General features: G+C 53.7%; 2 protein-coding genes across 3 annotated transcripts in view; one reads left to right on the top strand and one right to left on the bottom strand.

Moving 5' to 3' along the window:
* The window catches only part of AP3D1 (adaptor related protein complex 3 subunit delta 1), a 33,499-nt gene extending 19,297 nt beyond the window's left edge, over positions 1-14,202 (bottom strand). The window contains exons 1-4 of one of the 2 annotated variants that reach the window (XM_061422799.1): positions 14,005-14,202; positions 2,158-2,253; positions 1,939-2,019; positions 950-1,030 (exon numbers count right to left, since the gene is read on the bottom strand). In XM_061422799.1, coding sequence (XP_061278783.1) covers positions 950-1,030; positions 1,939-2,019; positions 2,158-2,253; positions 14,005-14,100 — 354 coding nt within the window. In that variant the 5' untranslated portion in view covers positions 14,101-14,202. Of the gene's footprint in view, positions 1-949; positions 1,031-1,938; positions 2,020-2,157; positions 2,254-13,510; positions 13,803-14,004 lie in introns of those variants that run through there. The other variant, XM_061422798.1, reaches the window with a different exon arrangement.
* Positions 14,203-19,669: 5,467 nt separating this feature from the next.
* JSRP1 (junctional sarcoplasmic reticulum protein 1) lies at positions 19,670-23,537 on the top strand. The gene is made up of 7 exons (XM_061422804.1): positions 19,670-19,772; positions 20,755-20,907; positions 21,312-21,349; positions 21,511-21,640; positions 21,996-22,163; positions 22,798-22,889; positions 22,985-23,537. The coding sequence occupies exons 2-7, from the start codon at positions 20,790-20,792 to the stop codon at positions 23,450-23,452; spliced, it is 1,014 nt and encodes a 337-aa protein (XP_061278788.1). The 5' UTR covers positions 19,670-19,772; positions 20,755-20,789; the 3' UTR covers positions 23,453-23,537.
* Positions 23,538-23,631: the final 94 nt, after the last annotated feature.

Below are 23,631 nucleotides of genomic sequence, written 5' to 3'. Positions count from 1 at the left end.
CCCTGACTGCCCAGAGGCACGCAGCAGGGGCCCCCCACAGGGAGACACCCACAGATGACTCCTCTAGGCTCCTCTGCAAGTGTTGAGAAGCCTCCACTGGAGCCCCACGTCTCAGGGAGCAGGAGAACCAGCAGAAGAAGTGCAACTGCCCTGCCTGACGCCCCAGTCTGAGCTCCCGCCAACCTGCGTGGAAGCCCCGTCTTGGCACAGAGAGGGGACCCTCCCCACACTTCACATGTGGTAAAACGTGCACCTAGAAGTGTCTGAAGAGTTAACCTCCTAGACTGTGGTGATGGTACAAAAACATAGGCTCTTAAAGTTCACTGCAACCCTGGATGCGGAGACTGGGCCTCACAGCACATCCCTCCACTCAGAGTGACTTGCAGAGCCTGACACAGGCAGCAGCCACCTTATGTTGTGTGGAGGCCTCCAGGCAACTCCTGCAGCCTGCCTGCCCCACAGCGCCTGCCAGGGAGCCCAGTCACCTGTCCCCTGCAGGGTGACCACACCAGCTCCTGGGGAGCAGGCCTCCCCCAGCCATCTGAGGACCCAGAGCCACAGGCTCATGGCAGTTCTGTCCAGGAAGGGTGCCTCTGATGGCCCCCTGACCACTCTCAGCAAGAGCTGATCAAGTCCCCGGGCCAGGGCAGAGCGGAGCACTCACTGCTCTCACCACAGAGCTGAAAACCACTCAGGGCCGGAGAGACACACCAGCCGATGTCCAGCACCCAGAGGTCAGAAAGTGCCACCCCTCCCAGCAGATGCCCCCACGAGAGGGGGCAGGAGTCGCAAACAGTGACCGGGGGAAGTTCCCCAACACTAAGAGAACTTAAGAGAAGGGCCACACATGCTGCCCACCACTGTTGTTTCAGAGGAGGGCAGAGGCCATCCACTGCTCACTAACCCCCACTCTCCATGTGCTCCCGTGGCGGGGGTGAGAGGTCCCTACCTTGCGGATCTGGTTGGTGGTCAGCATGATGACGTCGGTCCCTTCGTGAAAGCACTGGGAAGCCGCGAGGTAGCCAATTCGCTGTTAGTGCAACAAACAGAGGTGTTGGGCACAAGGAGAGCGGGCCACACAGCCCTGGTGGGGAAGACACCCCGCCCCGAGTGCGTGGTCTCTGGAACACAGTGGCTGTCAAGTCAGCCAGCATGGCCTGTCACTGCCCTGCACATCCTCACCGCCTGCTCAGCAGCTGATGGAATCAATCTCACAAACACAGGATAACCACGGGCTCCCATCTCTGTGGCTGGGGTGGCCTGGAGACACACCCACACACAAACGTGTGACACTCCAACACACGGGCAGGGCACCAGCGCAACCTTGGCAAACCCAGCATCTCATTTCCTCACCAGGAGAAACCGGCAGGCAGCATGAATGACCAGGTCCCTCAGGAGGACACAGCCTCAGCTGCCTGCAGGGCGTGTTCCCAAGGAGAACCACGGGACGCCCCTAAACAGGCTGCGGGTGGTGAAGACTGCTTTCCAGGACGTTTACTAAAGCGGGAGACGACGTGTTCAGTTGCTATAATATCAAGTAATAGGAAAGCAATGTCTCAAGGTGGCGCGAGTAGGCTCCGTGAGATGAAGGCAGAGGGTGCTGAGAAGCACCAGGACAACTGACCAGTGGCAGCCTCTGGGGGATGATCAGTGCCTGCCTGTGTTTTTTTTTTTTTTTGAAAGGTTACAAATTTAACTTGTATCACAAAATATATAACCACCCCTACAAACCTTAATTTCACTGACACTACTTAAAACGGAAAAGAAAACATGGTGTAAATGGTGCTAAGACCTTGCTGGGCAGATGTATGATGGGAATGGGTCTCCAGCGGTTGCCACTGTGTCCCCTTCCAGCCCAGCCTCATCACAGGACACACGTCTTCCTCCCCCAGGACCCCACCCACAGGGTTCAGGACCCACAGCAGGCTGTCCCCTCACCTTGAATGTGAACTTGGAGGCGCTCATCACTTCGATGATGTTGAAGGCAGCCCAGCTGATATCGTAGCCCAGCATCTGCAGCTGTGGCAATAGAGCCAGGGTCTTAGGCTCCTGCCCAGCCCCCCTCCCCCAATTCCCTGGGCCCAGAGGATGAGGAGACAGATGAGGAGAGACGGGGTCTCAGCCCCCCGCCTGACAGAGCGAGTGGCCAGCACTCACATAGGTCAGCTTGCAGACCGCATTGGCTTTCACTGCGATATTGTCCTGCTTCAGCTCCTGCTTGATTTCATCGATGCACTGAGAGATATATTTTGCCTAAAATGAAAAAAGAAAAATTGAGGAGCTGCAAGTGTCTGGTTTCCCTTACAGCTCAGTTGGTAAAGAATCCACCTGCAATGCAAGAGACCCTGATTTGATTCCTGGGTCCAGAAGATCCTCTGGAGAAGGGACAGCCTACCCACTCCAGTATTCTTGGGTTTCTCTTGTGGCTCAGTTGGTAAAGAATCCAGCTGCAATGCAGGAGACCTGGGTTCGATCCCTGAGTTGGGAATCCTTTCCCCTGGATCCCTTTTCCCTGGAGAAGAGAAAGGCTACCCACTCTAGTATTCTGGCCTGGAAAATTCCATGGACTGTGTGTAGTCCATGGGGTCACAAAGAGTCAGACACAACTGAGCAACTCTCACTTTCAAGTGTCTGGCTGAAACCTAAGACAGACACAGAACACACAGTGTGCACTTCCATCGATGGGAAATGTCCAGAAGAGGCAAATCCAGAGACAAAGAATGAGCTCCTGGTTGCCAGGGCCAGGGAGGGGGGAGGTGTCTGCTAATGATGATGGACTGATGGACGTTCTGGAATTAAACAGAACTCTCTGAATCCACTAAAAACCACTGCATCATACACATGAGAGCAAGGAGTCACACTGTATGGGTACGACAACATGGCTGCTACCCTGAGAAATCCTGTCAGTGTGATGAACTGCCTGGGATCCCCCACGGGCCCTCCTCCCGAGGGGCAGGCAGAGGGGTTGGGGGAGAACAGGAGCAGTCCCCAGATGAGCTCACCAGCATGTTCTAGCCCCTGAAGGACTTGTGTTAGTGACTCATGTGGGTGAGAGGGCCCATGCCCCTGCTCACTCTGGGGCCAGACTGTCCAGACAGTGTAGGCACATGAGGGCCACTGCGGGGTGGGGGCTGTCCGCCTCCAGCCCTTGTGGCCCCCCAGGTCCTCCAGGACCAGCCACACTGGGCAGGTGGCACTGCAAATTCCCCTAGGGCTCCCCATTCCTGAGTCTGCACCACCAGCAGCCTCTCCTGCATGCATCACGGGTCTGTGTGTGGCCCCACCCTCCTCTCAGTGGCACTGCAGTGTATCTGCGCTCGGCTCCATGACCACCACGTGTCCACTCTCCCAGCAGGGCATGGCTCGGAGTCCTCCCACCTCCCCACTTTTCCGACACACTCTGCCATGGGGCAGGGCTCTACGTGGACACATGTTTTCAATTTCCCTGGGTTTCCTCACTAATCCAGCACTCACACTAGAACGCCAATCAAAAGCCTGGATTGACACACGAGGCCCAGAGCAAGGAATGTGCCCCATGGGACACAAGGCTCCCATCCAGAGACACGCACAGATGTTACAGTGGCAGTAGCAAGAAAACCCAAACCTGCCAACATGGGAGTCCAGTTGTCACCAGGCTGTGGGGGAGTCTGGTGCCCGCCCCACCTTCCCAAGAGTGGGAGGAGCCTGTGATCTGACCAATAGCAGAGTGGCCAGCACAGGAGCCCTGCTCCCAGTGGCTACACCCTGCATTCAGTGTCACCCCAGACCTCTGGGGGCTCCAGCACAGGCTCCTGGGGAAGGAGCCCCCAGCCAGAGTTTGATATATATTCCATGACAGAGTCGGACAATGGAACACAAGTCACCAGATCCTTCCAACAGGCTTCCAATTACTAATCCCCTGGAGCCTCAGTCCCATCCCTGTGCAGGGATGACCCCTTTCTGCACCCTGGACCAGCAGTTAATGATTTAAAAGGGAAAGAGCAGAGAGACCATCCCAAGTGTGGAGAACCCGGCCAAGCACACAGCAATGCAGACCTGCTTCTGCAGTAAAAGTGACGTCGCTCAGTCGTGTCCGACTCTTTGCGACCCCATGGACCGCAGCCTACCACGCTCCTCCGTCCGTGGGATTTTCCAGGCAAGAGTACTGGAGTGGGTTGCCATTTCCTTCTCCAGAGGATCTTCCAGACCCAGGGATTGACGGGCCTCCCACACTGTAGGCAGACGCTTTACCGTCTGAGCTACCAGGGGCAGACACTTTACCGTCTGCAGTGCCCAGGGGCAAAAAGGTGCTCACACACATATCCTCACATACTGGCACCTCAACACAGATGCTGGTCAGCTGGTGAAAGGCCAGCACACCATGCTCTCTGCATATGATTTCCAGGCGGCCCAGGGACCCCTCGGCTTAGGGAGGCCAGGCAGAGTTCACTCCTGCTAACATCTGTGCAGCCATCCTCAGACCAAGCCTCCCACAGCCCTGTCTGCAGGTGACTCTCCCAAAGCGCAGGGCAGGAGAGACCACTGGGTCCTGCCCCAGCTTTGATCCTGGCAGAACACAGCCACTGGGAAATGAGGGGAGACAGGAAGCGGGAGGAGAGCCTCACATGAGCCCTGCCCCATGGACCCCAGGACCCCGTCCCCACCAGAATACCACACACAGCCTGCACTGCAGCCCACTGCAGGGCACACGGAGCCAGAGCTCCAGCCCAGACAAGGTCACCGCCCTAAAACACACCCCTCCCTGTAAAACCAGCACTCTGCAGAGAAAACAACAGAATCCAGAGTGTCTGCAACACACCATCCACAATGTCTGGGTCACAGTCCATAATTATTCAAATCTGAAACAGGAGGGCTTCCCTAGTGACTTAGTGGTAAAGAACCCGCCTGCCAATGCAGGAGACAGGTTCGATCCCTGGTCCGGGAAGATCCCACACGCCACAAGTCATCTAAGTCTGTGTGCCGCAACTACCGAAGTCCATGTGCCTTAGAGCCCATGCTCCACAAGGGAAGCCGCTGCAATGAGGAGCCCAAGCGCCACAACTAGAGAGCAACACCCACTCCCCACAACCAGAGAGAAGCCGCGCGGCAACAAAGACTAAAAAAAAAAAAACAAAAAAAACACATGCTTAACTTTAAAAAAAACTAGAAACGAAAAATATAACCTATATCCAAGAAGAAAAACAAAAGATGGCCAGCAAAGACCAACCCTGAGATGTCTCTGGGGATGGAATGAACATACAGAGATTTCAACTCAGCAACTGTAACCATGTTCTCAGGGCCAAAAAGAAAACATACTCGTAATGAATAAAAAGAGGACATCTCACAGAGAAAGCAAAGCTACACAGAACCAGGTGGAATCCTGGGAAGGGAAACAGCAGGGACTGAGGAGGGAGCTGAAGCTGAGGAGAGCGGTGGCAGCACGACAGTGGGACAAGAGGGACGCCTTGAACACAGCAGAGTCAGAAAAGAGTGCAATAAAGGTGCAGCAAGCGTGCACCTGAGACCCAGGGAAGCAAGGACAGAGAAAACAGCCGGAAAACAGCTCAAGTCTACCCAAATTTGGTGAAAGACACGAACTAACAACTTCCATAAACCTAACGCCGGTTCTCCGCAATATGAAACACAAAGGAAAATCACACCCAGACACATCACAGCAAACTGCTGAAAACTGAGACTAAGGAGACAGTCTTCAGAGCAGCCAGAGTAGCAGCCAGGAGGAAGCCCTGAGCTGGGGCAGGCGGGGGCTCAGGGCTCCCCACCCAAGACTGCCCCTCAGAGACGGAGGAAGAGTAACCACCTCCCCCATAGCGACCCTGCACCTCAGAGCACCCCTGGGGCAACAGCTGAGCCCACAGAAGTGACTGACCCAAGGAAGGAAGACCCTTCCTCAACACTAATTTTTAGCCACAACACAAGTGCACAGCGCACAGGCTTGGGGTTCCTATAGGCAGGACAGGGAGGGAAGGACTGTAAAATATTAAAAGGATCTGCTTCACTCAGGAGTGTTTAAATATTTATCTAAAACAGAGTTACACATACAAAGTTAAAGTAAGGAACATGGGAGAAAACAGTATGTTAGTCTTTGTAATCTTATTTACATGCAGCATTGTTAAAGATGAGGTATTTTTTCTTCTTTTTACAAAGAAAAAAAAAAAAAGGCCAGGGTGTACAAAGGATCTAGATCCGGTAAATTACACAGGCAGACGTAGGAGATATTGCAGGGAGGGTCCCAGACCACCGCAATACAACGAATATCGCAATAAAGTGAGTCACACAAACTAGGTGGTCTCCTGGCGCACATAAAAGCTACGTTCACGCTATGCTGTAGTCTGCTGAACGCACCACATCACTGTGTCTAAAAAAAACAACAAGCACACACCTTAATTAAAAATACTTTATCGTGGGACTTCCCTGGTGGTCCAGTGGCTAAGATTCTGAGCTCCCAATGCAGAGGGTCAGGGTTTGATCCCTGGTCAGGGAACTAGATCTCGTGTGCCACAAATAAGACCTGGTGCAGCCAAATAAAATTTCAATGCAAAAAAACCCGCTAACCATCATCTGAGGCTTCAGCAAGCCATCTTTTTTTGGGGGACAGGGCAGGATCTTAGTTCCCTAACCAGAGATCAAATCTGGGCCCTCAACAGTGAAAGCACAGAGTCCTAACCACTGGACCATCAGGGAATTCCCAGCAAGCCATATTTTTGCTGGTGAGGGTCCTGCCTCCATTGTGGACTGCGTGGTTGTGGCAGAGTCTTAAAACCAGTCAACAGTGAAGTCTGCAGAGTCAATGGCCTCTTCCTTTCACAGATGGCTTCTCCATCACGTTCAATGCTATCTGATGGCATTTTACCCACAGGAGAACTTCCTTCACAGCTGGAGTTGATTTTCCCAAACCCTTATCAACTAAGGCACATAATATTCCACCTGCTTTGTTATCACTTCCACAAGTGATCGTGCCACGTCTTATGTGGGTGAGGTTTGTGGAGCCCCAAGACAATTTTGAGAGTAACACCAGATTTGCTGACCGCAGATCACCATCACATAATAACTGTGAAAATTCGTGAGAATTACCAAAATGTGACTCAAAGACACAAAGTGAAGGAATGCTGTTGGAAAATGTGGCAACATGCTTGCTCACTGTGGGGTCACCAGAGACCTTCCATTTGTGAAACACGCAATACATGGAAAGCATGATCAAGGGGAAAGCAGTAAAACAAGGTCTATCTGTATTAAAACAAAAATTAGAAGCCATTTTAAGATCAAAATGGCATTTTAAGATACATGGCTATGTGTCCTTAACACTTGTTTCAAAAACAGAAGTTGGTGATGCGAACATGATGCAATTCTCACCCCTCGGCCTGTTCTGAGCAGCCACACTTCACCACGGAGCACACAATGCTGAGATGGATGTGCAACCACAAATTTATCCAGAGCAAAGGACACACGCCTGGTATGAACCCGGCAGCTATAGCCATCCAACCCTGTCTGCTCAGAAGAGCCCCCTGGGTCACTTAAGACACCCCAAGATCCCCAGAGGAGTGGGGTCAGACCTCGAGGGGTCGACACAAAAGCTGCCCCTGACCCTGATGGGTTGGCAGCATCAAAAACCACACACCTGGACCAGGGAATCTTTTAAAAAGACTTCTTTTTTTAAAGAGCAGTTTTAGGTTCACAGCAGAACTGAGTGGCAGGTAGAGATTCCCGGCTCGCCCGCCCCTACGTATGCACAGCCTCCCCAGCAGTGCACATCTGTACAATCGATGAACGCACACAGACACGTCATGGCCCAGGATCCATAGCTGGTGTAAGGGTTCACTCTGTGGGTCTTGACAGATGTATGTGCACTGATAGGCACCCAGGGTCACTGTATTACTGAACAGAGTCACTGTCCTAAAACCCGCTGGCCCTGCCCACCCATCCCCCCTTCTCCATAACCACTAATCCTTCTACAGAGCTCCGCCTTTTCCAGAACACCCCAAAGCTGGAATCACAGTGTGGAGACTTTTCAGACAGTTTCTTCCACTTAGTCATGTGCGTTTAAGGTTCCTATCTATCTTTCTGGGGCTTGATGACTTCTAACCCAAGTAAGCAGCATCGTCAGGATGATCTGTCCACCTCCTGGAGGACATCATCTCACTTGCCTGGTCCACTGACATTTCCAAGAGGTTCTCTCCGAATTGTCATAAATATGTGGGTCTTGCCATCACCCTCGGCTGCCTGCAGGGTCCCCAGCTCTGGGCCCAGAACCCCTCGACCCTGCTCCTGTAAGCAGCAGTCCTCAGACTCCTGGGGGAGGGGAGTTACTGGACATGGTTGAGGTCATCACCAGAGATGGACATCTATTACGACAAGGGACCAAAGAAGGCTGTCTCTGTCACTCCATCTACATTGCCAGCAACAACCAGCTGCCATCTACTACGATCATCACTTCAGTAAGAAAATACACTTTAACCCCAAAATGTAGGCAAGGCAAGTCAGTATCAGAACAAGAGAATTCTGACAATGTACAAGCTGGACCACAATGAGGACACTCCCCCAGGGAGGCCATACCTAGGGAGACAGCAAGAGCGGGTGAACCCGTCTTGCCTGTGCCCATTGCAGGCCCAGGACTCAGCGTGGATCAGCTGCAGGGGCCACAGTCAAGTCTCAGACTTTCCAACCTCCCATTCCATCTCTCAGCAAGGTCCCACAGCAAGGTTCCCAGAGAGGCGACTGCGCCCCCGGGGGATGCCAGGCCCCACCTGGGACATCTGTGTTCATCAGGACTGGGGGGTCCTGGCACGTGAAGGAGCCAGGGAGGCTGCTCCACACCCCAGTGCCCAGGATGGCCCTCTACCCCGAGGATGACTAAGTCCCTGTGTCCACAGTGCCGAAGGGGGAACCGGCCTTGAGCCTGCCTTAGCCACCTGCAGCCTTTCAACCTCCTGGAGCCCTCAAGCAGCTGGGTATCCTCAGGGGCCACACAGACCCCGCCCCCCCCAAGACTCGGTCCTCACAGCTGCCGCCACCCATGGCATCTAGGCCTAGAATGTACCCTTGAAAACTCCCCCAAGTGAGGGGACAAATGCACAGAAAGAGGCCCAAATCCTGAAGAGACAGCTTCACGGAGTCAGCAAAGGGCGCCACGCCAAGGAGAGGGAAGGCAGGGAGGCCCCGGAGCTGCTGCTCCAAGGAGAAGCCACAGCAGCCCTTGTGGTGGCCACGGCCCAAGAGGACACAGCCAGGGGGAGGCTGAGGCTGCTCCCACTCCCACCACCGTGGCCCGCCCTCCTGTACACGGTGGCACATAAATGCCCCAGGTGGGAAACAAGCCCGATGTCCAGCAACAGTCCAATGGATAAAGGAACCCTGGTGTAGACAGGCAACACACCCCTGTCGGTGACGGAAATGAACAAGTCATGATGGCCCTTTCCCATGGCAGAGAGTGACAGCGGCCGCTGCAGATGACCAGAAGCAAGCAAGACTGTCCAGGGACACACATATTAGGGAGAAAGCTCTGAGCAAAGCAAGGAAATGACATGCAGAGAACTTAGCACGATTACTATCACAATACTTACACTGTACAACATTTAATTCAGGACAGGTGCATCACATTCTGCACAATAAGAATTAGAGAAAAATAGCACAAATCTGGAAGACACACCCTGTGGGCTGCCTAGGAAACACTGACCATTTCCCGCCCCGCCCCCAACCAACCCTGTGACCCTAGTGGGGTCCCACAACTCAGTTGGGTTCTGACACACTCTGCCAGGAGTCAGCACAGACCCCACAGGTCTGCCCCCACCGCACACACCAGCCAGCTGTAAATCAGGGTTCCCAGAACCCCCCTTGCCTCAGGGAAGCACTTACTTATGTTTTCCAGCTTATTACATAGTAAGGGCACAACAAAGCAAACAGATGGACAGCTGGCCAAAGAGGCAAGCGGGGCAGGGCGCAGGGGCCCAGAGGCAGGACTTCCGCCCTCACAGCAGGCAGTGTGCCACCCCGCACACAGGTGCTTTCACCAACAAGAATCTCCCTGAACCCCACACTTCAGAGACTCTCATGGAGGCTTCATCACAAATACATGATCCATCGTTAACTCCACCTGCAACCCCTCCTCCTTCTCTAGAGGACTGGAGGGGAGTGTCTGAAAGTTCCAAGCTTCAAACCATGGCCTGGCCTTTCTGGTGCCCCAGTCCCAGAGTCACCTCATCAGAACAAAAGACACCCCATCTCCCAGGAAACCCCAAGAGACTCAGCAGCTTGGGGCCAGGAACCAGGGGCAGAGACTGAACACCCCAACCAGGATGCTCCCAGTTACTTCTGTTGCCTAGGAAGCTACAAAGGCTCCCGGAGCTCTGCCACAGGAGCAGGGACAGGCCTCCTTATCTCACAACAGCACAGGGTCCAACAACACAGTGACAGCACAGGGAACAAGGGACACCTAGAAGAAGGGGCAGCATTATGGAATCCAGAGGAATTTTCCTTACCAATTATGGTCAGGGGATCCCGCGCCTAGGGGACACTGGGGCGTATCTGGCAACACTGTGATTATCAAGACTGGGGGAGGCCTGGCATCACACAGGTGGGGCCAGAGACGCTGCTCAACACCCCACAGTGCCCAGGACAGCCCCCCTCAAAGGATGACCCAGAATGACGTCAGCAGTGCCAAGGGGGAGACACCCTGACTCAGGTAACAACTTGTTTACTAAACTTCCTATCTTTAGTCTCCTCGGAAGTTTTTAAAATAGAAAGTCTTACAGAATAACCAAAAGCATGGCACCAGACACAACACAGGCTTCAGTAACTGTCCCTAGGGCAAGGAGCGGCAACCCTGCACGCACCTCACGGCCCGAGGAGCCCCACACACCCTGGCAAGGACTGAACCCCAGGAAACTGCATTTCTGAGGTCAGAGACTCTAGAATAACAGCACTTCGTACAGTTCAATCTTAATCCCAGATTATGCCCAATTTCAAAATACCACTCCACAGTTAACCCTTGGTGTTGCAGGGGACTGGTTCCAGACCCCCAAAGACCAGAATCCTCAGACACTCCAGTCCCTCGTATACAATGAACTTCTACATGATGTACACACATCCTCCCGTTCACTGTAACTCATTGCGAGATGACTTACAACACATGACCCAATGCAAGTGCTGTGTATTCAAATAGTTGCCTGTGTGCAGCAAATTCAAGTCTTGCTTCTTGGAACTTTTTGGAATTTTTAAAAATATACTTTCAATTCAGTTGGTGAATGCAGAACCTATGGATACACACAGCCAACTATACACAACTAGGACTGAATTTTTCAAGTTCAGAAACTTCAGTTGAGTGGGTTAGACGCAAGCTCAGACCCCACACAAAAACTGACACTGACAACTGCAAGGTGCCACCTGATGGAGTGAGCTGGGACACAGACAAAGTGGAACCCACTAGATTGCTGGGGGCGGGGGAGGCGTGCACCCACACTCAGAGGGTCGGTCCTCAGGGGCATGGACAACACTCAGGAACGGCTGCCACCATAACAGGGAAGACCAGCACAAAACCTTAACAGACAGAATCTCCCTCAAGTTCTATTCACAGAAAAAAACTCTCAAACTGATTTCTGGGAAGAAGTATTTTACCTTCTCACTTTCATAAACACTGAGCTTATTACAAAAAGTTATGCATATAATTTAAAAAGACTGAAAGAAAGGTTTTCCCCCAAATATGAAAAGTACTCATAAGAATTCAATGTTGAAAATCATTTGTTTTTTCCTAGTTATACACAAGTTTCAGAAGCAAGGACACTCCCAAGTGACTCTCCTCACCTGCCCACATGACCTGGTGCTGTATATCAAGGATTGTAACTCAAGCACCCCAGAAAGATGGGAATCATCCCATTATTTTTCAAACTTCTTTGACTCACTGTAAAAAGCACGTTTTCCATGGTAACCCCACTCACAGGCATGCACACGCTTAGTACCACAAGCAGAAGCAAAAGTTTCACAGTTACTCTGCCAGGGGTCCGGACTTCCTGGATTCCTCTTTGGGGAGCTCACAGAAGCCTGCGTTATAGGCACTCAACAAGATGCGGAGGTAGCCGTCCCTCCCACTTTACACTAGGGAACTCTCCCCAGGTCACTCAAATACGACCAAGAACCTGGATTTGGGTCTCACAAAGGTCACATGCTAAATCATGATGCCACTCCATCTGGCTTTTTTTAAAGTCACTGCCAAGCCTCACTTCCATGGTGCCACAACAGGAGTTTTAAGCTACAATCTATTATAAACAGTAAACTCTGAGGGAAAACCACACTGCTGCCAGTCTTCCTAGGAATAGGGGGGTGGTTTGGGAGCTAAGAGTAACCCCATAGCTGCCTGCTGTGCTCCCCAACATCTGGAGCCAGTCATGACCGACCAGACCACGGCTCTTCTGATGAGGGACCCTTGAATCCTGAGCCACATCCCGTGGGAACTGCCCACAGGCCTGGACAGCATCTGCATGGAACCCAGCCACCACCACCATCAAAACGCCAAATAATGGGCTCCAAGCCTGAGGACTGAGCCATCAGTTCCTACCAATTCCGAGTGAATAGAGCACGATTCAGGGCACTGCCCCTGATGACAGGCTTGCACCCTAAAAAGCAGACGCCATAAGTGGAACTCGCATTTCTCCAGGGCAAAGACCCTCGGCCCCTCCTCAGAATCTCGGAACACGCTGCTCAATAACACCCACTACCGGAGGCGGATCAGGAGGTCAACCAGCACAGAAAAAGAAATCTGAGGGCACAAACTCCTTTCACATATTTGCTTTGCCATGCCCTGGGGTCCGAAATGCAGGCCGACCAGCTATTCTTTCAAAGAGAAACTAAAGATCAGACCAAGAGTTCACTACTGTTGTGACCAGCGGAACTGGCCAGAGTGTCTAACACGATGCAAAACCTAGATGTAGCCAAAGAAGGGAAGGTGGGAGAGTTACAGAAATGAACCAAAATAACCTAATTACATTTCAGCGAGGTCACACCCGTTCTGAATAAGTGCAACAGAGGCAGGAACTCAGGCTCTCCACAGGACAGCGCCCGGGGCTCTTGGTGCCTGCCAGCGAATTCCTTAATGTCCCCGCACCTTTCTCTCGGCCCTGCTGGCTTCCCCGGCGCCATTGTGAGGGCCGGGCAGGTGGCACCTGGTCGTGGGACCTGTCCGACAGCTGCTCTCCATCGGGGAGTCTCACTCTCAGGCAAGGAAAAGGGGACTTGCTCCAGCCTGCCATTGTTAAGTGCAGGTTTGGGTCTCCCTCCCCGGAAGCCAGAGGTCTGGTGGTCACTAACTGTCCCCATTCCTCCTAAATCTAGGTCACAGGGTGGCGGGAGGGAAGAAAATGGTGACCACTGTTACAACATTACTTCTGGAAAACCTTTTCCCCTCTGGCTTTCGGGTGTCTAGTTGAAGTCCGCTTCCCTATTCCAGGACTCCTGAGCTGTTTCCTTATTTTGGCCTAGAACGTCGGCTGCCCCACCCCTTACCCGCTAGGAGGGGCGGCCCCACCTTCTGGGGGACTCGAGCCCAGGAGGCAAGGCCAATTCCGGACCAGACATCGGGGAGCAACCTGGACGTGCGTTTATCCCAGAAGGGGTTTCCTCCGGGGGCAGCCCGCAGAAGAGGAGGGTCCCCCAACAAGGAGTCCAAGGCCTGGGGCGGGGCAGGGGGCTCTGCATCTCTTTTGAGCAAGAGATACCACAAACACATTCAAGATTGGAGATCCGCCGCTAGCGAGGGTGAGGACCTGCGAAGTCTCTTCCGGGCCACCCTCGGGGAGCGGGAGACGGGCCCCCAACTCCAAGAGGATAAACTGAGGCTCGGAGAAGGAACGGGCAGAGGTGCGGAGGTCGAGGCCGCAGGCAGACGGGGCTCCAGCCGGGAGCGGGGCCGCGGGGGCGGGCGGGGGGCCGGAGTCAGGGGCAGAGCCGGGAACCGGGTCGGGTCGGACTGGGTCAGAGTCAGGGCGAGAGTCCGGGCCAGGGTCGGCGCGCTGGGATCACCTCGTCCTCCTTGTGGTTGCGGATGCCGCGCACCAGATCCTGCAGATTCTTGTCGAACATGCGGTCGATGCTGCCCTTGACCATCTTGAGGGCCATCGCGGCGGCCGCCGCCGGGCTCGAGCCCCGGGAGGCCCACGGCCGACCGCCCTGAGGGAGCCCAGGGGCCGCGCTTGCCGCCCGCGGAGCGCTGTGCTGCCGGCCGCCGCGGCGGGGCGGACTCCCAGGCCAGGTCGGCGGCGGCTGGCGGGGCGGCGGCGGCAGCGACCCGCTCGGCAGGCCGCGCTCCCCACCACTCCGGCTCCGCGCCGCGCCGCTTGCAAATGGCGGACAAGATGGCGGCCGGTCAGCTGACGGCGGGAGCCCAGGACCGGCGGTCCGCCCCCGGAAGCCCCACCTCCCTATAGGCCCTGCCTCTTCACGCCTAGACGCCGCGTTTCCCTGACGACGCCAGGCCGTCCAATGGAAAAGCAGACAACGGCCTCCCGGCGGCTCAGCCACGCCCCCTGCGTGTCAGCGCTCTTCCCCCTCATAGGTCAGTGACCTCCGGAACTCCACCTACTTCCCCGTTCCGGAATGTTACCACGCCCTCTGTGCGCGCCTTCTTGCCCCACCTCTCAACTCTGTGACAGACGTGGGCGGGGCCTGCTGTGGGCGGGGCGCCCACGTGGAGCTTCTCGAAGAGGTTCCCTGAGAAGAACGTAGCTCCGCCCTTTCTGATTGTAAAAGCTGACGTTGTCAGAGAACCTCCAAATCCCGCTCCGCGGCGGACCGGTCTCGTACATCCTGCACGTGTCACAAAATTCTGTGATATGGGGAGTATATTATATGGGCAGAAAGATTGATGGCAGGAGGAGAAGGGCAATGAAGTATGAAACGGTTGGATGGCATCATCAACTCAATGGACATGACTGAGCAAACTCTGGGAGATAATGCAGGACAGGGAAGCCTGGCATACTGCTGTCCGTAGGGACACAAAGGGTTGGACAAGATGGAGCGAGTGAACAACAGGAATTAACGTGCCCATGTGGAGAAATTGAAATCCAGAGATAGGACTTCAACCCATTCACTCGTTCTGTGCTGTGCTTAGTTGCTCAGTCGTGTACAACTCTTTGCGACCCGATGGGCTGTAGCCCCGCCAGGCTCATCTGTCCATGAGATTTCCCAGGCAAGAATACTGGAGTGTGTTGCCATGCCCTTCTCTAGGAGATCTTCCCAACCCAAAGATCGATTGTCGGTTTCCCTTATTGTAGGCAGATTCTTTACCGTCTGAACCACCAAGGAAGCCCAATTCACTCCTTCAACTAACATTTATTGAGTGCCTACTGTGTCCTAGGCCTGGCAAGTGAATGAGATACACTTGGTTCCTGCCCACCAGAATCCACCATGAAAAAAGTAAAAAAAGCAAGCCACAAACTGGGGTAAGATATTTAATACATATATTGGAAAAGATTTATATCCACAATATAGTTAAACAGAAAACAAAGCAGAACCAAACAAAAATTCCTACAAATTGTGAAGAAAAAGACAACCCAGTTAAAACATGGCACAAGTTGTGAATACACACTTCACAAAAGAAGATATGCACATGGCCAATAGGATGCCCTATCTCAGTCATAAAGGAAAAGTAAAGTTAAATCACACTGAGGGGGGCTTCCCTGGCAGTCCAGTGGTTAGGACTCCATGCTTCCACTGCAGGGGACACGTGTTCCATCCCTGGTCTGAGAACTAAGGTCCCACACCTCGCAGGGTGTGGCCTAAACTTAATTTTGGCCGTATCTTTTAAAGCTAATATATGTATGCCCTTTGACCCAACAAGTCTACCACTGTTCCCAACAGGAAAGCATGAATACATCCACCAAAGACTGGAACAAGAATGTTCACAGTAACTGTATGTCAGTCAAAAACTCAGTCAAAAGGATCCAAATATCTATCAACAGAAAATGGATACATAACTCTCTGGTATAACTTTGCAGCAAGGAAAAGAACAAAGTACTAACAGAGAACAAAATAGGTGAAGTACACAGACACAATGTTGAACGTAATAAGCCGAACATAAAAGAGTGTACACAGCATGCTTCTACTGATATGATGCCCAGTTTCATGCAGAATTAATCTATGGCAGGGTCTTCCCTGGCAGTCCAATGGTTGGGGCTCCATGTTTGATCCCTGCTCGAAGAACAAGGATCCTGCATGCTACGAGGTGCCAAAATTGATCTATGATGAAAGATTAACGTGCATGCACAGTTGCTCAGTCATGTCCAACCCTTTGCGACCCCATGGACTGCAGTCCACCAAGCTCCTCTGTTCATGGAATTCTCCAAACAGGAATACTGGAGTGGATTGCCATTTCCTACTCCGGGGGACCTTCCCAACCCAGGGATTGAACCCATGTCTCCTGCCTTGGCAGGCAGATTCTTTTACCACTACACCACCTGGGAAGCCCCAGCTTAAGTAACATCATAGGTTAAACAAGTATACAAGGGAGAACTGAAAACTGGATAAAATAGGTTCTGGCATAACCACACAATGGATTCCTGACCAGCTATTTAAAAAGAACCGTAGTTGGTAAATCATTGCTATGGGAATTGCCCTTCCACCCTAAACAACTAGGGAACTGGACAAAATATATAAAACACTGGTTTTCAGACAGCATACAATAGGCAGTGGAGAGAGGGAGGAAACAAACAGGATGAGCCCCAGAGCTGCCCCAGAATTCTGTCTGTAAGTGATTTCCAGACTGTAGGTCAGGGAGGGGAAACCCAAACAGAACACAGAGTTTTCATAGTCTGAGGAAACAGAGATGGGAGGTGACAGAGGTCAAGGTGGCTGGAGGGTGGTATGCTGGAGAACAGGGAACTATTTTAAGAAACTGCTCTTAAATTTTCACAGGGGTGCCCTCAGGTCTTTGTTTGAATATCCAGCTATAAGTGCATGTGGTGAAACTTCAGGAGGCCAGGCAAAGAATAAGGCTGGGAAAAGGACAATCCCTGAGAGCTCATCTATAGTGGGACTGCTTGGAGAACCTGCCAGCAAAGGTGGAGAGGGACTTCTCTGGTGGTCTGGTGGCTAAGTCTCCGTGTTCCCAATGCAGGGGGCCCAGGTTTGATCCCTGGCCAGGGAACTAGATCCCACATACTGCAACTAAGACCCAGAGCAGTCAAATAAAAATAATTATTATTTTTTTAAAGGTGCAGTTAGTTCATTGAGTCTGTGAGTCATCCAGTAGGGACCTCAGAAATTTTGTGCTTCATTGTAGAATGAAGTCTATTCTAACTGTTTTGGTCTTTTTTTTTTTGGCCACATAGCATGTGGGATCTTAGTTCCCTGACCAGGGATCAAACTCATCTCCCCTGCGGTGGAAGCGTGGAATCTAAATACTGGACCACTGGGAAAATCCTGAGATTGATTTTACATCATATTTGAAGTAAAACAATAGTATATGGAGAATGGGAGGTACAAATAGAAATGTAACCTTGTAAGGGTCTTATAAAATGTGCGAAGTAGTATGTTTTAACCGCAGTCAGATCCATAGAAATAGGAAGTAGTTGGTGGGGGCCAGGGGCTAGAGAGTCTTAAATAGGGCAGAATTTCAGTTTGGGAAGATGAGAAAGTTCTGGAGATGGATGGTGGGGGTGGTTGCCCAAGATTGTGAATGTACAACTGTCACTTAAAAATGGTTAAGATGGGGGCTTCCCTGGTGGTAGAGTGGATGGGAATCTGCCTGCCAATGCAGGGGACATAGGTTCGATCCCTGGTCCGGGAAGATTCCACATGCTGCAGAGCAACTAAGTCCGTGCACCACAATTATTGAGCCTGTTCTCTAGAGCCTGGGAGCTTCAACCACTGAGCCCACGTGCCACAACTCCTGAGTTCAGTGTGCCCTAGAGCTCATGCTCTGCAAGACAGTAGCCCCTGCTCACCTCTGCTACAGGAAAGCCCACACAGTAACACAGGAACGAAGACACAGTCGAACCAAAATAAATCAACAAATACACTTTTTTAATGACAAAGTTGGTTTCCTTTACTGATTGGCTGGACTGAGTGGTATGTGTTCGATGATTGACTAAACAAACGTGGATATGTGACCAGGTGGGATGTAGAGCTGCCGTTTGTGTGTCACTCACTCAGTCATATCCGACTCTTTGCATCCCCATGGACTGTAGCCTGCCAGGGCCCTCTATCCATAGAATTCTCCAGGCAAGAATACTGAAGTGGGTTGCCATTTTCTTCTCCAGGAGATCTTCCCGTCCAGGGATGGAACCCAGGTCTTCCTGCATTGCAGGCGATTTCCTTAGGAAGCCCATCAGTTCAGTTCAGTTCAGTTCAGTTGCTCAGTCGTGTCTGACTCTTTGTGACTCCATGGACTACAGCAAGCCAGGCTTCCCTGTCCATCACCAATGCCTAGGAAGTCCATAGGATCCAGCAATCCCACTTCTGGGCATATATCCAGACAAAATTCTAAATCAAAAAGATGCATGCACCCCAGTGTTCATAGCAGCACTGTTCACAATAACCAAGACATGGAAACAATCTAAGTGTTCATTAACAGAGGAATGGATAAAAATATGGTATATACAACATTCAATATAGACATATACATATTGTATATTCATATACAATATGGTATATATACAATGGAATATTAGTTAAAATAAAGAATGAAATACTGTCATTTGCAGCAACATGGATGGACCTAGAGATTATCACATTAAGCAAAGTAAGTCTCCATGGGGTTGCAAAGAGTCAGGCCTGACTGAGCAACTATCACTCACTCAAATTAAGAAAGAGAAAAACAGATACCATATGATATTACTTATATGTGGAATCTAAAACATGACACAAATGAACATACCTATGAAACAGACTCACAGACATAGAGAAGAGACTTGTGGTTGCCAAGGGGGAGGAGGAGCGGGGGAGGGAAGGATTGAGAGTTTGGGATAAGCAGATGCAAATATTATATATAGGATAAACATCAAGGTTCCAATGTACAGTGCAGGGAACTATATTTAATATCCTGTGATAAACCATAATGAAAAATAATGTGAAAAAGAGTTTATGTATAACTGAGTTAATTTGCTGTACAGCTGTGCAGCAAAAATTAATACAATAGTAATTAATACTATTAATATAATAGTAAACCAACTATACTTCAATTAAGGGAAAAAAAAAAAGCAGCTCACATTTGAGTGGTTGTTTAACCCAGATAAACTCATTCTCACCTCACTGCCCGCCAGGAGGAAATGACCCCACTTTCCAGATGAGGAAACCGAGTCCTCTGAGCTGAGCCTGGCCCGAGCCAGTGGGTAGAGCCTGGATTCCCTTTGATGGTGCCATCCTCCTCCAGGAAGCCCTCCCTGATGGGCCCTGACTCCACAGGGCTGCGATCCTTTAGCTGCTGCAGAGCCCGGGACACAAGAGTTGCTTATAAAGGCGAGGTAACCATGCTTTGTGGGTGCTCTCACCCCCCGCAACCCTCTTTTCCAAGGCTGAGAGACAGAAAGCAACGTTCCCAGGGTCACTGTGGCAGGCCTGGCAATGATTCTATGTTGGTGGGGGTGGGGCCACCCCTCCACCAATGCCTGGCCCTGCTCTGAGGTAGGGGTGTGCTCCCCCCAGGGACCTCAGGCCAGCCCTCCTCCCCCTCCCACAGCAGGCCGAGGAGCTGATTGGCCCACAACACAGCCTCCAGCCACCTGCTGCTGTCTGTCTGGGGCCACCCTACCCGCGCTCCATGCTGTCCACCAGGCCCAGCGTGGCGACTGTGGGTAAGAGGGGCACAAGGAGGCCTGGGAAGATATGGGGGGGGGTTCCCCAGGATCTGGGAGGGCACCCCTGAGATCCACGGGGGTGTCCTCGACTCCAGCGGCTGCCCCCACACACCCCTAGGGGCACTCCCCACCCATAGGTCTCCCCCACCGACTGCTCTGGCCCCAGGGAAGGGTCCCCTTTCTGCCCAGGGATGGGTCACCCTAACACTGGTGCCAGGGACACTGGGGATTCCAAAAAACAGGGCTGTGGGAGCCAACGGATGGGGTTTGGCTCCAGTTCTGCACAACCTCTGGTCCACAGCTCCACCTTCAGCCTGTTTCTTCATCTGCCCTATGGGGATGGCATAGAGGAGGCAGGGACCCCAGGGTTGGGGGTGGGAGGCCCGGAACCCCCTCCCCCTGCCTGTCATGGCCAGAGTCAGGCTGGTCCTGGCTGCTGGGACTTGAGCTCCAACACCCACGGGGTCTGGAAGGAGGCTAGGTGCCAGGAATGAGGGGTAAGGATGACCCAGAGGGAGACCCCAGGGGAACAAGGGCCTAGGAGGGGCTGGGCCCCTAGCCGGCCTGCCCTGCTGGCCTTGGGCACCGGATAAAAATAGTCCCTGGTCTCAGAGAACATGAGCTGACCCTGGGGCCAAGGGTTCCGGTTTAGGCTCTGTGCTCGCTTCTGTGTGACCATGGGCAGGACCCAGCCTGCTCTGGGCCCCAGCGGTCTCTGCTGTGTGCACAGGAATACTGGAGCCCGTAGAGGTTGGCCTATCCAGAGGGGTCCCAAGACAGACCTGGGGGGATGTCAAGGAGAGTGCCTGCTGGAGGGCTGTCGGGCCATGTCCTGTGCAAGTGTGAAGTTACCAGGGAAGGTGGCTCCAGGCAAAGGGACAAGCCAGGGTGGTGGTGTGCGGAGGCAAGGAGCTCCCTTCAAGAGGCAAGCCCAGGCCCATAGCAGGGGCTCAGGCTGCCTCTTCCCCCCTCCCCTTAGCCTGACTCTGGGCCTGCTGCTGCTCAGCCATCTCCATGGCAACCAGGGCCATGGAGGAGCTGGATGGAGGCCTGGGCAGCTGTCAAGTGGATGAGGACCTCTCTGCACTGGCTGACCCTTGTCCCAGCCGGCCTCAGGAGGACAGTGTGCGAGGTACCGGAGAAGGTGCCGGGGGAGGAAGCCCACACCCCCATCCTCCTTCTGAGTCAGGTGGCCCACCTTCAGAAACCAGGACTTGGACTTCCACACTGGACTGGCTTAAACCATGCTCCTTGTTTCCAACCTCTGTGCCCATTAGTGTCCTGGGGGATGGGGGGGGGGGGGTTGTAAAGATCCCAGAAAACACAGATGCTGGGCCACACAGGTCAGGGTTTGGATCCTGGCTTGCCGGTGACCTGCTGTGTGCTTTTGTGCAAGGCTGTCTCTGGGTCTGTCTACTTTCTAACCTGTAAACTGGGGGATCTCCTGTCCCCAGCCCCTCACCCAGCAGAACCCAACAGAAAGTGGGATCTGGGGGTCCCCACGACTTTGACTCTCCCCTCTTTTTCCACCAACAGCAACATCCAGGTTGGCTGACTCCAGCAGCCGGTCCCATGTGAGTTAGCGGGGGTGGGGGTGGGGGTCCTCCCTCTGGGTTTCAGCCCAAGGTGCTCCTGGAGTAGGGAGGTGCTGGCTTAAAAGGGTGGGTTTCTGCAGCCCCTGGGAAGGTTCAGTCTCCCTTAGAAGGAACATCCAGGATGACACGTGTCCCCACAGGATTCTCAGGAGCGGGTGACTGAGGGCAGCCCCACAGGCAGTGTGGACACCAAGCCCAAGAAGATGGAAAAGGAGCCTGTGTCCAAAGTGACCTCAGGAGCAGGGAAGGAGAAGCTGAAAGCAGGAGCAAGTGGGTTTGCAGGAGGCAGGGGTGAGGTGGGGGGATGGGTATGGACCAGCATGGGAGGGGAGGGTGGGTCTTTGGATCTGGGAGGATAGCCAGCATGGGGCTCCCGGCTGAGCGGTTTCCCGGCTGAAACTGAAAGGGCTGTGAGTCTCCGCTAATTCATGATAACACCAGCTTAGTTGCCACTAAGCTTCAGCTAATTATCTTCTGGAAAATTCTCTGCATCCCAGTGAAGCTGCCAAGCCGGCAGGGCTTAGTTTCTCAGCCCAGGGCCGCACAGCCGGGCAGAGCAGAGCTGACTTTAGCCGCAGGTCTGCCCCTTGCTGCCCCAGAACCCAGACAGCATTTGCTCCTGCAGCCCCCCGGAGCCCCGCACGGAAGAAGGCACAGACCGCATCGCCCCCGCAGCCGCCGCCGCCGCCGGCCCTGAGCGACGAGCTGCCCTGGGGAGACTTGACGCTCAACAAGTGCCTGGTGCTCGCCTCGCTCGTGGCGCTGCTGGGCTCCGCCTTCCAGCTGTGCCGCGGTGAGCCTCACACTTGGCTACTCCTTCCCGGAAGCACGGACACCCGACAGGGCGGGTCTGTGCGCCCCGACCCTAGGCGGTGCGCAGGCCGCCTGGATCTTGTAAGGGGTTCCTGGCGGCCCCCTGCACTTCTTGCTGGGCAGCGGACCTTGTGCACCCCCATGGTCCCGTAGGAGTCCCTCTATCCGGTACCGGTTCTGAGATCCCTCCATCCCCTTCTCCAACAGACCTTACAGGGAACTGCCTTCTCCCCCACCCTAGTAGGGACCTTGATGAACCTGCCTCACCACCCCATACCCTGGGCCTTGCATGCCCAGGAAGTGCCGTGTACACCCCCATTTCACAGTGTGTGGCTTTTCCTGTGTGCTTCAGTGCTCCCATGGCCCTCAGAGAAACTGGAGCATTCTGGCACACCCTGAATGAGGGAGGTTTGAAGAGAAGCAGCAGTGGAGACCCGGAACCCCTTCCCAGGGCTGGAAGGGACCCAGCCTAGCCTCAGTGTACCCGGGTGGAAAGGGCTGGGTCCCCTTGCCTGTCCCCAGGAGGGGGGCTCTAGGGGATGGATGGTGTGCTGTGGTTCTCACTCCCGACTCCTGCCCCAGGCTGACTCGCATCCCCTCCTGTCCCCTCCCAGAGGCTGTGGCTAGGGATGTAGAAGCCCCCGCGCCTGTCCCTGAGTCGTGGGCCTCGTCAAGCTCGTCACCCAAGGGGCCAGCGTCAACCCTGGTAAGCTCTTCCTCAGTGGGCTCCTCACTGGGGGAACGGGCTTAAGCCATGGAATTGTGGCTGATCCCACCACCCTGCACTTGTCTGCATAACAGCCAAAGCCTGAGGCCTGGGCCCCCTCAGTGAGGCAGCCCGAGCCCCCCTCGAAGTTAGAGGAAAGGGTCCAGATTCCTAGGAGTGAAGAGGCTGCAGAGAAGGACGAATGGGAATCTGAAGAAGCTGCTGATGGGGAGCATGTGCCCCTCGCCGGCCGAGGGCCCAAGGAGAAGCTGAAGAAGGAGAAGCCTCGGAAGGAGAGGCCCGGGAAGGAGAAGCCACAGAAGGAGGAGAGGCCGAGAAAGGAGAAGCCACGGAAAGAGGAGAAGCCACGTGCTGCCAGGGAGCCCCAGGGGGCCCTACCGCGACGCTGGGAGGCCCGCGAAGGGGGCCATCGACCTTGGGGGCGAGACTCCGGAGCCCCAGAGGATAGGAAGAGGCAGGCCTGGGTCTCCCTGCGGCGCCCCGATGAGGAGGACCGGCCTCTGGGCCGCCAGAAGCGCCGTGCCGGCAAAGGCCGGGACTGAGTGAGACCGGGGTCGTGCGCGTGAGTTTCTGAATATCTGCTCTAGGTCCCTGCGGTTCCAGCTAAATAAACCAAGTGCTGCGGCCCCCTCATCGTCTGTTCCTTCTCACCAGGACCCCAGAACCTGCCCGGGGCCTGCGTGACGCGGATAAGGAGCTTTGGGTGGGGGGTGGAGGGAGG

This window comes from Bos javanicus, chromosome 7, assembly GCF_032452875.1.
Source record: "Bos javanicus breed banteng chromosome 7, ARS-OSU_banteng_1.0, whole genome shotgun sequence".
In the NCBI taxonomy this organism is placed as follows: Eukaryota; Metazoa; Chordata; class Mammalia; order Artiodactyla; family Bovidae; genus Bos; species Bos javanicus.
This window is presented reverse-complemented; position numbering and strand designations above follow the sequence as displayed.